General features: G+C 41.8%; 2 protein-coding genes across 4 annotated transcripts in view; one reads left to right on the top strand and one right to left on the bottom strand.

The window, feature by feature from the left end:
* Positions 1–12,705, top strand: part of GABRA5 (gamma-aminobutyric acid type A receptor subunit alpha5) — a 55,455-nt gene that overhangs the window by 22,525 nt on the left and 20,225 nt on the right. For all 3 annotated transcript variants that reach the window (XM_065677628.1, XM_065677626.1, XM_065677627.1), the window contains exon 6: positions 5,538–5,620. In XM_065677628.1, coding sequence (XP_065533700.1) covers positions 5,538–5,620 — 83 coding nt within the window. The remainder of the gene's footprint in view (positions 1–5,537; positions 5,621–12,705) is intronic.
* Positions 1–12,705, bottom strand: part of GABRB3 (gamma-aminobutyric acid type A receptor subunit beta3) — a 203,686-nt gene that overhangs the window by 171,846 nt on the left and 19,135 nt on the right. The window lies entirely within an intron of this gene.

The following is a 12,705-nucleotide window of genomic DNA, read 5'->3' as shown; positions in this document are numbered from 1 at the left end:
TTAAGGAACACTGGGAGACATCAGTTCCTTGGGCTACACACTTATGCTGTAAGTATGGGGCCTGAAACAATGGGGCCTTGCTTTAAACAACAACAAAAGGCCTTGCTTTAAAGCCCTTTGAAAAGAATAACAGTTTGCTTATAGAAGTGTTCCCAAGTAGGAGAATGGGTGAATAGTTGTGTCCTGAGTCAAGGCTAAATGAGTAATGTCGCAAACCTAACAATGTGTTCACAGTTTGAAAAAACCCACAAAAACGCAAACCAGCAACTCGTCGTTACTCTCTTATCCACGAGTGTGTGAGTGTATAATGGAGATGCTGCAGGAGCTCCAGTCATTCTGCCCAGGTCCTGTTGGAGCAGGTACCCAAGGAAGCTCCTCCTAGACTTGGCTTCTGACCCTGAAGTCTCCCTTTGCAGGGAGCCAGCAAGCCCCTTGGTGTGAGGTATAGCTTGGGCAAGGCTGGATCCACACAACTCTCTTTAGGCATGTTGAGATAGGTTCCAGATGAGTTTCAAGTAAAAATTTTGCCTTTTTTTAAGGGAAATGGTGATGGCTGGTCTCATGCTGAGAAGGGCACTTTGGCTTTTGTGTGCCCATCCTGACTGATCCCCACAGCAGCTGCTAGTTGCCAGCACAGGTAGGACCAAAGCACTGTATTAAAATACTCCCTTAAATCAGGGGCAATGGCAGTGCGCAGAAATAAACAAACTAAGAAGATGGGGCTGGTTTGGGAATTAGGGCACACAGGCAGAAGAACTTCATATCTCTCTGGCCCCAGTGCCTCAAAACCAACAAAATATTCCTTGTGTCCCCTTCATCAGTAACTCTTATTATTCAACATTTATCTTGAGTTAACTTCTCCCAAAAGCCACTGGTGACTCTGCCTGTCTGATCCCCTCTTCTTCTAAAGCTCTCTGTTTTAATTTGTTTGCTTACTAAAGCTTGTAGCTGATAAGAAAAAGCAGATTCCTGCGACTGTCAGTTTGCTCCCCGGGCAGGTGACTGCCCTCACCTCCTGCCTGGCAGCTGCAGATAATGCTCTGGAAAGTGTTTTCTGCACTTCCAGGGTAGCAGAGAGATGACAGCTTTGCTCAGTCCCCCAGCTCTTTTCCTGCAAGTAGGAGCGCAAGCTCCTAGTCTAGATGGAAAGCATGGGAATAGCGGGGAGGCCCTTACAGCTCCCTAAAACAGGCTGTTATGGGACAGGGTGCCTTGTGCCTCTGGGGCTTCTGCTGGGGACACCCACCTCTCCTTGAAGCATGCTTGCTGATGATGTCTGGCTCCTAAACATCCGTATTTATTTCCTTGTCACATCCTTGACTTTAACACCTCCTTCTCCTTGTTTAAAAAGCAGCAGCCTCTTGAAAGCATTGTCATGCTTAATTCTCTAGTGGAAATGGTTGAGAGTGACTTTTTTGGACTGAAGAAGTCTTGCTGCTTGAACTGTTGTGCTTTCTTAGATGAGTATTCACTGATGTGTCTATATTTTGTTGAAACAGAACTTCAGTAATCTATTTTTCTTAAAGGCTATATATAATGAAGCTTGATGAAGCTTTGAAGACATAACTTTTTTTTCAGGTAGTTAAGGTATGCTATAGCATTTTGTTGGTTGATTAACATTTTGATATCAGCATAAGTATTTGGAGCTTTATGAGACTGAAATTTTGTTGTTAATAATACAGCAGCAGCTGTAACAAGTATTTGTTATGTATTTTGCATGAATATGATCCCCATTGAAGTCAGGCAGAATTTTACCATTAACTTCAATAAAATTGGAGTTTTGTCCTCCCATTGTAGAGGACCTTTAACAGCCACTTACAATCTTGTCAAAAAACTCTGTTGAGTAAAACTAACCCCATAGGGCTTTTATTCAGACCGAACGATGGTGAAGGTGGGAAGCTTTTAAATACATCTGTTGGAAGGAACTGAAGTTTGAGCAGCACCTGTGCTGTGACAGAAAAATCCTGGTTTGGAGACTGTCTCTAGCTCAGATAATGTGCTGCAGTGAGCACAGCAAGATCATTCTGGAGTGACCATATTAAAAGGATTAGTCAAAGGCTGTTTCACATATGCATGCCAAGGCCTCCTTTCTCTTCGTTCAATAAATGCAAACTGGGAGTAATTTTGTTATAATCAGCTGTGTAAACTGCAGTATGCAAAGGGTACCTATATTTTAACACAGTGTTAAAAGCCAAAGTGCGCAAATATCACCCCAGGCGATATTTGAAGGAGCAGATGCAGATACCAATTTATCTGTGACTCCTGGAGCTATGATCTGAATATATAGTTTCTACCTAGGAGCAAATCTGTATGCAATGATCCATGCTTCCAGCCCCCAGAGTGTAAGAGATGGCTGCTGTACTGCTTGGTTTTTTTTCTGTGTGCAGTAGAAAACCCAGTCTCTTTGAACCAGGAGTCAATTTAATGACACTGTTTTTCAGGTCCTCACACAGTAATGAAAAACAGCTCCTGTAGTGCACAGAGGGCTCTGCAGAAACTCAGGGTGATGACACTTACTCCGTGTATCATAACCCATGGTCAAGTTTTCTGTTGCATTGCCCATTCCAAGATGTTTCACAAGCTTCAGCTAGTGCACATCTTGTAAGGTGGAGCTAGGAGAGTGTTCACTGGGCATTTTAAAATTACCTAGGAGGCTCAACTACATACTTTTTACGAAGAGCATGTAATGAGTAGGAATAGCTAGTTCATTTATTCAAGGTGGCCAGACTAGGAGTGGCCCTAGGACAGAGGCATGGGGAAAGAAAAGAAGTATGCCTCCACTGCGAGAACATTGATACCAAGCAAAAGGAACTTCTTCATCCAGAGAATTCATGTTAATGAAAGGAAAGGCTGTACCCAAGCACATCTGTGGCTGATTAAGTCCATTCTCTCTACCCCTGGGCTAGACCCAGAAGAGTGCACCAGGCGCCATGCTTTAAAGGGCTATTTGCCACCTTTTGCTGGATGAGGAATTCAGAGGGGCCACAGCAGCAGCCTTGGCATCATCAGGGTCTTTGTGGCTTCTGAGACAGGTAGTGGCTGCTATGTGCCCTTGTCCTTATGTGCTTCCCTTTCATTTAAGACAGGCAAAACTAATTTCTGGAAGGACTTAATTAAATTGCACTAGGTCACAGTCTCTGCGCACCTCATTTTCACTTCCACATTTACAGTTGAGGAATCTCTACAGCCTTCCTCATTACACACAATCATTATTTCCAGAGATGCAGGCAGCAGGGTAAAATTCATAGGACAATCAATTGAAAGAGAAGGTCTTCTTCATAATTCTGCATTGAATCTTTTACTTCCTGATTCCACAGCTGCTGTCTTGGTAAGATGCATACAGGGAACCCCTCCTCTGATGTTTGCAGGTGACAAGTGTATGTATTAAAATGTTGTCAAGCGGCAGCCTTTGAAACAACATACTTGAACTGTTGGTAGACAAAGAGACAGGTGATGGATTTCAGCAGAAAGCTGCAGACATCAGCTTTCTTATGGCACTTAGAGCAAGGTTTCTGAATTTATCAAGAAAATTAAATTTGCAATACTTAGTGCAGAAAATATAACGATGCGTTGGAGGGATGGTAGCCTTGCTTTCAAGTACCCGTTAAAGTGATTTTTATGAAAAGGATGCCAGTTCTGGGCAGGATGCTACTAGAACCAGCTTGTTAAATTCATGACGTAGCACTGTCAGTGACTGTGGTTTTGCTGGATTTGGTGCCCAAGGGCACTCTCCACTGCAGACAACTCCTTATTTTAGAGATTTTTAAATTTATGTTGCTAAAATAAAGTTCAAGAACAGTTTTGCCTAAGGGCAGGTATCTCAGACCTCAGTATTTTCTATATTGTAGATTTCCCATTGGTTATTACCAAATGATGCATTATCTCTGTTCTGAACTGGAGATTTTTTTCTTTGGTTTTATATGATTTATTATCTTTACAATTTCTATTACTGTTTGCAGTTGCCTTTTTCCCTCCCTATTTCCCAGCTCATCCTCGTGATATGATCTCTAGCCAATGATACTATTGCATTTCTCTGTGCTTATTTTGCCATTTCCAACTATTGGTAAAGCTCCAGGATTTCTGTGCATTGGCAGAGAGTGGAGCTGTTTCCCCCAGTTTATTGTCCATGTAGCTGGAGTGCCCCAGCAAGGCATCATTGTGTTGCATTGAATTGGACAGGCTGAACACTGTGCCATCTGTACACAGACAGATTGTTAATGATCCCTTTGGACAGAAGTTCCTGTAGCAAGAGTACTCACTTTGGTGTGCTAATATGAAGTGGTAAGTATATATAGCAGCAGAGTATAGCTACATGTGGCTGTTGTGATAGAAAAGAGTAGTTTTGAATTCTGGTAGTATGGTGGTGTGAATTTCTTCACAGATTTTTGCCTCCCAGGCAGCAGTTTGGTAAGGAATCAGGCTGCCCCCCAGCAGAGCCCTGTGTCACCCCAGCACTGGGCAGTCTGTAAGGCTTTGGGGTGTCTCTGGTCTGTTGCTTCTGAGGCAGAATAGCAGCATAAAATAAGAAAGCCATAAGGGTATTCATAATGTAAGATGAGATTTGCGTCCTCGCTATCCTGAGCAAACCATCTGTATTATGCAAATATCAAACTGGCATAATCAAAACAGATTCTTATTGTGCTATGTGCTACGTGCACCTAGAACAGTAAGCTTTGGCTCTCTTGGTATCAAGATAACTGATACTTCACTGCTCAGAAATTTACCTCAGACTTTTCTTTGTGTTCAGCTTCATCTGTCAATCATACGGAACATCCACGGGATATGTCTCTTTTCCTGAGAGTTTTGCCCTTCTGACTTCTAGATCCACTATAGCTCAAGAATTTCCACATAGTGGCAGGGCAGTTCAGGACGGAATTGCTTCCCCAGGAATGTGCTGGGGGGAATGACCCTGTTGTTTTTTTCTGACAGGGTACCCAGATAATTCACAGTATGTTGAACTGGAATGGGCTGTCCCAATACCATGTGATTTCCATAGAAACTAACTGTAGTGCTATAGAAAGTAATATATATGTCATTGACTTTATATATAACTTTATATATATATATAACTTTATATACAGTTATAAATGTTTATCTACTTTTATTTGTAAATATTTGCTTTTACGCGTTTAAATAGTTACATCTATATATAATGGCAGTGCTGCTTAATGTCTGTAACAGTGCTATACTCAGGAGTAAAATTCCTAGTCCAGTTGCAGTATCTACAGAAGGCGGGTAAGATACATGACAGAAGCCCAAGCACAGGCGTTCCTTCATGTACTCCTAAGAAGGAATGATCTTACTGGAGCAACTTACATGAATAAAATCATTTCACGTGTCTCAGCGTTACTAGATGAGGCCTACATTGGTCCAGCTGGCCTATCTCACATTCAGTTTATCAGGGGGTTTATGATTTCAGCAGGAGTGAGGAGTCTTCAGGAAATGTTTGCTTGTGTCAGCATGCATGTATTGCCATGAAAAGCTTAAAGGAAAGGCACCAAAAAACAATGATGTGTTTTCTTCTTACTTCCTCACAGACTGACCATCTCTGCTGAATGTCCCATGCAGCTTGAAGATTTCCCCATGGATGCACATGCTTGCCCATTAAAATTTGGAAGCTGTAAGTTCTCTTCTGAAATAAGAACTAGAAAAATCCATTGTTTTCTGGCTTTTTACATTCAGCCATGTCTTGTACGAATTGTTCACCCTTCTTCCTTTTTAGCATTGCTCATTAGCACCCCAAGACTGACACCTCTGCTGCTACCCTGCTGCTTGTTTTCCATAACTGTGCTTTATCTGGTGCTACTGCTTTTCAGCTCATGCTTGCATGCTCCATGATAAATGGTGGGCTGGTGGGTGATACATCTTATATATACACGTCAGGTATAACAGCCACAGTCAGATGGAGTAGTAGATGCAGACAGCCAAGTTGATAACTTGGCTTTATATTTGTAGAAAAATGGAGCTTTCATTGGACAGATCAGGTTGATGTGCTCTTGTTATTTATCTGAATCAGACTGCAGTGCAATATCTGTGTCACATATATTAATAGAGATCTATAATATTAAAAGAGAAAATGTCTTTCCATTTGGCTTTAATAAACCCAGTCCTGTATCTTGTTACATGATACAGTATGCACATGTATTTATATATATGCACACATTATTCTAAACTGTGTGCCAAATGATGATTTTTCCTCAATTCCAAGCCACCACACTGCTGCCTTGCCAGAAGCTTACTTCAAAAATAACCTGAGGGGATAAGATGGCTATATTTAAATACAAAGCTCTTAATTAAAGTACAAGTGAGGCTACTACAGTAGACATTTTTTATTTTGGTAATCAAATCAGAGGTTCCAGGTGCAATCAGTGTCTCTACAGACTTCTGAAAATCAGCAGGCGAGGCATTTTGCTAGTTCCTGAAGCCACCTGTCTTAAGCATTTTTCAATGTTTTTTTCAGTTGTATCAATTTAGAGTCACTAATCCTTGCAAGATTAAGCTTTGCCTTTATTGTCTGTACCTACCCTGGTTATGCATTGTCTTCTAGAGATCATACTGAGATGTAAAAACACTTTACAGTAACAATTATCAAATTACCAAGCTTCGGATGAACTGATTTCCCTTCCTGCATTCAATCTTCATCTTAATAGCCACCAGTATTTTACAAGGTCACTGCACGTTGTGTCCATTTACTTCAACAACATTAATCTGTAGAAGAAAAATAAGTTTTCCTTCTCGGTTTTACATATTCTTTACTGCACTGATAGATAAAGTTGAAGTCACATCTGTTGGTCTGTAGTGCAGACTTTTGAACTGGGATGTTGGGTAATTTTATGAAATCTTGGAAAATGTGCAATATGAAACTAAAGATACATATTTAAACAAAGAGCTTGATGCAGCAGAGATCTGAAGCTCAACCTTAAGGTTAAATAGATGCTTCAGTGCATTAGTAAATCAGGTGCAGTAAGGTACAATTTCTAACTTACCATATAGTAAGACTAAAAAAACCCCCCAAACCTAAACATGCAAGTGCAGGAGATAATATTACTAGATAAGCTACAAATTCTTAGAAGGAGTACAGTCTTCAGTATCATTGAAAAGAACCCAACAATCTGTCTGAATGCAATTATATTATTGTGCTTATACCAAATGTGTAACATATTATCATCTTATTAGCACACAGGTAATTTTATCCCAGGGAAAAAACAGCACTGAAAAGTCATATTTTAGGCATGTGAGAGCTGAATATGGTTTTAGTTCATACTCCTTGCCATGCTCAGTATACAATCCTAGAGTGTATTTCATAAGCTACCACAAGTTACCTCTAAGTTCTTCCACAGTATCTAGACATGGAGCCATTTGGCCTGTGCTAGTCCATGCTGGTAGCCTCAGCGATAAGCAAATGTATAGGTACAAGCTAAGGCAATCTTTCAGCCTTGGGAATATCTGTATTACTGATCTGGCAGCTCATTAGTAATTTATTTGGATTTAATATGCAGAAGTTTGCACAAGTAGCAGCCAGTAAGTCAGGGTTTATTGAATTAGCCCAGATGTATTTTAGGAGAATACAATATTTATTCCCTATTTACAGCAGTACTAATTTATCTCCAGGCTTGTGGCAAGACAAAGCTTTTGGGGTATATTATACACAAGCACATGCCTTTTCTGCTTTGGCTTTCCTCCCTGTCTTTCCCGAAAGGGTTTCTTTTTAATAGTGTTATTTTCAGGAAAGATTTTGAAAGCCTCAAGGAGTAGCATCAAAGTAAATGTTAAACACATCAGTAGAGCTGTGAGGGTGGAGACATCTGCTAATGGTCAGAGGGTGGAAAGAGCAGGGCAGTGAAACAAAGCAGCCAGTGCACAGGTGGATCGGCAGCAGAGGGGATACCAAGAAGCTATCGGTGCCACAGCAGAAGCAGGAGCAGGTCATTATTTTACTGGCTGCATGATCATTCACCATACTTGCTATAATTCAGCAAGCAAAAGGGAAAAAGCCCTGACATTTCCTTCAGTATTAAAGAGAAGGAATGTTAAATTTGCTTACAGAAATAAATGTTGAATTCTTTTGTCTTGTTTGACTGCTTTCTTGCTGTACTAGAACTGGGGGAGATTTTATGGGCCCAGGCAGCATTATATGTAGCAACAGAATATTTTATAGAAATAATTAAAAGCAAGGTCGAATATAGGAAAAGGGACATAAAGTTACATGACAACTACAGAAGCAATACTTCTTAATGTTCTACCTCACATCATGAAAAGCTATGTTGATGACAGGACAGAAGTTCAAGGATGGCTTCTAGTGAACTGAACAGAGCAGGTTTTAGTTGTTCTCCTCTTAAGTATAATGTCCCAGTGCTCAGAGATAGAAAGATACTGGGGGTGTGCTCCAGGACATGCATGTACGTAGGTGCTCTTCCTCTGGGTTTGCATCCCTGCTAACGATAAGGCCACCTGTAGAAATTACCCTGCAGAGATTTCATTTAGAGGTACAAGGGGATGGTGCATGAGCACAGGCTCTCAGGTCTCTGCAAACAGGCTTCTCTCGCTTTGAATCAGGCGGGGTGCTTGGTGGGGATGGCCGTGAAAATCTGTTTATTACCTCATGGTGGCACAAGAAGGATGCTGGTTTCTCCCATGGCCAAACTGAAAGTAAACTTTCCATTGCAATTCTAATGCTGCCCTATACTCTAAATAACTTTGCTGGTCAAACAGGATCTGATGAAAATTCCTGATGCCAGCCACGGTTTCATTAGCAGCATCTTAGCATAAGAAATTCCTTCTTACACCCAAGCTATTTCTGGTGTGGGGAGGAGGAATTAGGTGAGATAGCAAGGATTTTAAAGCTAGGAAGCTTTAATGTTTCACCTCTTCCACTGATAGGCCTTAAGAGTACACTAAAGATACCATTTAGTACAGTTTCCAAACACCCATGTGTCAACGGGTAGGTAAGCATCATTATCTCTAGGGCAGCTGAGGCAGCGAAGTTAATTGACTTTCGTAAGGTCACACTACAAATCAATGTCAGAAAAAGGATTAGACTCAACTTCTTTGGTTGAAGAGACAGATGTCTAATCCACTAGACCATGAAGGCCTCTGCCCAGGCAACTGACTTAAATCCTAAATCTCATTTTACTCATGCGTTAATTATATCAGTTTTACCTAGCTCACAGGGTTGCCCTGAAGATGAATTAGTTAATTGTTATTAGTGAACATTAACCAGTGCTTTGACAATGTCAAATACTGTAAGGTGGAGTCTATTTATGGCTACTGTTTCTTGAAGGCACAGTGTTGGCGTACATGTAGTTATCAGCTCTTGTATTGTGGAATGGATAAATGCATGAAGCTGCTGCCCACTAGTCACTTGGTGGCAAAAAAAAAACCCAAACTACTATTTTTAGACTAAGTAGAGAGTCTAATGAATATTCTGAAAATAATGAGATCCCCCAGCTCATGAGCAGAGCAAAACAGGCCTGGTGTTTATTCCTGATGAATTTAAGGCAGCCACGAAGATGGTGAAGGTTGATCACTGTCGATGAAAAGGGAGCTTGCTGCCTGTGAGAAAACAGCACTAGGTACAATTTGTAGTGTCTGAAGAAAGTAGTTAACATGGTTTATGTATGTCTTCCTTTTTAACAGCTCCAACTGAGTGTTTGATAGGGGAAAGTGCTGCCTCTGCTACAGCAGGAGGCATGCTCAAATTGTTTTCCTCTAAGAAGACTGGTAAAGTCAGAGTAATGAGGAGACAGCAACTTCACCAGTATCCCAGGATTTTATTGCAACACTTAACATTAAGGCACTTACTGTTCAAAAACTAACCATGTGCCTGCAGCCACTGAGAAATTTCTCAAAAAGAAAAAAAAAAAAAAAAAAAAAAAGAAGGATTTTAAGAAAATTCTCCTAATGGGGATGTTTCTCTATATAACGCTGAGAAGGCACTGAGGTGAAGGCATCTACAGGGGCATTCTTGCTTTTTGTGCCTTCCCCCCCCACAGCATCTGTGAAGTTGCAGGAGAACTGCAGGTATGGAGGTAGAACTTCAAAACAGAGTTCTAAACAGACTCTAATTCTGGTTTAGTAAAATGTGATAAAGAATGTATTTAGCCTCTCTAAACCTGTGGGTAAAAGTCCTTTATAAGAATATAATTAAATGAATAATAAATAAAGACGAATGTAAATTTAGGAGACTTTGGAAAGGGGAAGTGGCATTTTCATAGGTTTTCTTGGGTTGCTCCCAAGCAGAGCTGGAACTGCAGTCTCGTATGCAGAGGCAGAGCTTTTCTGCTGTTTGTCTCTATCACAAGAGCCCAGAGAGGCTCCTGAGTCCATTCCTGAGAGCAGAGACAGGCAGCATGGCTTGTTTACTGCGCTGGAAAGTCTTAGTGCCTTCTTTTTGAAAGGGAACATATAGAGAGCCAGGGAGGTCCTCCAAGCAGCCAAGGTCAAGACTAAGTTGTGATTTTGCAATTTAAGGCAAAAGCTAGCTAATACAGAAATCGTAGATCTGGCTTTTATACAGTGTGTAGAAGCTTGAAGTCAAGGCAGCCACGCTGCTCACTCATGTAATGTCTTCTCTTACATTTTCCTAACATTTGTCACTGCTTCCTTAGACAGCTCCATTGCAGTGGACACTGAATGACTAAAATAAGGTGAAGCTAGGTGAATACTAAAATTCAGCATTTCTAAGACATTTGATATATTTTTCTGCTCTTTCCTCCTGCCCTGTGTTACCACCAGATGAACAAATATGTCACAGTTACTTGTCTAGACATCCTTTATGGCCACTGAAAGGAAATAAGTACTTCTGTAGTGAGGCTCATTAGAACTACTTTTGATACGTGCCTAAGGATGAGATTAATCATATTTTAAAAGTTCCCATTTTTCTGCAGTACTAGCTCAGATGTCAATAAGTGTACTGTACCCTGGTCAGTGTAACTTAGAAGTCCATCTTACACACATTAAGGACTTTCTAGGAAAGGCTGGAGAAACTGTGCTAGTATCCTCGTTAAGTGTTTGCAGTGGCTGACGTTAATTAACTTTTCAAAGGCTTTGTCACATATACATGGTTACTCTTTGCACTGAGGTAATTTAAAAAATACATTAAAAGCTGCTCTCCTGTGAAACAGTGCCCAGCTCTCGGTCTGTCACTTCCTACTCCTGGTCACCCCCTCTTTAGAAGCCAATGAATTTTTCCCCCTTAGGTTCATAACAGAGGGGAAAAAGGGAGGTCAGAAAGAACAGTTGTTCACGCAGGACATGCCGCATGATCTGAAAGCGCTGTTGTCTTCCCCATCCATCTTGCAGCCATCACTAACCCAGGCTGCAAACTCTGCCGAGGGCTTCGCCCCTACGAGCTGCCACGCAGGCAAGATCACCCTTAACGAAATCCTGTTTGGTATTGGTAAGGAGTGCTTGTGGCATCTGCAGAGAGCCCCTTGAGCAGCCGCTGCTGAAAGCCTGCATGCTGCCTGCCTGGGAAGCAGCCCCCTCATCCGGAGGTGGCCCATGTACATCAGCCTTTTTGGAGGGGAAAACCTTGACTGGTGGTGGTTTTGAGCTAAGGGAAACAGAAGTTCAGGCAGGAGAAGGAGTCGATGTGGAGATACTCAGCAGTGGGTTTTTTATGTCACGTGTAGGAGGCCTAGACACGATTGTGGTGGAGAGGTGTGGAGATCCAGGTCCTTTGCTGATGGTACAAATATCAACATGCATTTCCCACTCTGGAGATTGCAGCCTAAATTTAAAGGCTGCGCGACTGCCTGATTGCAGGAAAGCAGTGATTCAGTTTGAGTTGTCAGCAGTAGAAAACAACGTGCAGAGACTCTGTGCTTAATGTGCTTAAGCTTTCAATGACCCTTGGATGCAAACCTGCAAAGACAGTGCTGGCCCCACCATGCCCTAAAAGACACAGTGAGGGCTTATGTTGCCAGCCGTGGCTCAGGGGTTTATGCCACTGGTAAATGGGATACTATTCATAATTGGGAGAAATGGGTAAATGCTGCTTTACAAGCCAGGTTTTTAATGGCTGTTATTTTCTAAGGTGGCTGTTTCCGTGGGTTGTAAGCATTTCATAAATATGTCTAAAATCATTCTTATGATGCTGGTGTGAGGTTGGTAGGTCTCTGCTGCCTGCATTTTACAGGTGGGGATAAAGGAGGCAAAGAGCAATTACAGTCTCTTCTGAGCAAAGATAGAGTGGTTCATTACCTGCTTTTATTGCCTCTGTCGTTATGGGTCCCTAGGTTCAATTAGAGCCTCCCAGTGCTACTGCAGTGCATTAATGACAAAATGACTTGCCTAGGGTTTTTTAGGGGGGTTTGAAAGCTGCAAGACACTGCTGAAACTTGGATTCCAGTTTCCTGTCTGGCAGCTCCTTCATGACACCTCAGTCTCTGGTAGGTCAGGGGGTCCTCCCTCTAAATTGCTGGAGCCTACCTGGGCTCCTCCCTGACCCCAAGCTATGATTTAGCGCTGCTCAGCAGGCTTCTTCAAAGGAAACAGTTGTTCCATGTCGTCCCCCATGAAGAAATGAGAGGAAAGGAGGAGTGGGAAGAAGGAAAGCCAGAAAAGCCTTCTGTTTTTCCCCTGTTCCCCATCATACCCACTGAAAGTCTCCTCACGGGCAGCCTGTGATAGTAGCTCGCCATGTTGCTGAAAGCATCCCAGTGGTAAATCTGTCAGCAAAGCTGGAATTCCTCCCTCCTAAAT

This window comes from Lathamus discolor, chromosome 4 (assembly GCF_037157495.1).
Source record: "Lathamus discolor isolate bLatDis1 chromosome 4, bLatDis1.hap1, whole genome shotgun sequence".
Taxonomy (NCBI): domain Eukaryota; kingdom Metazoa; phylum Chordata; class Aves; order Psittaciformes; family Psittacidae; genus Lathamus; species Lathamus discolor.
Note: the sequence above shows the minus strand (reverse complement) of the source record. Positions and strands in the feature narration are given on the sequence as shown.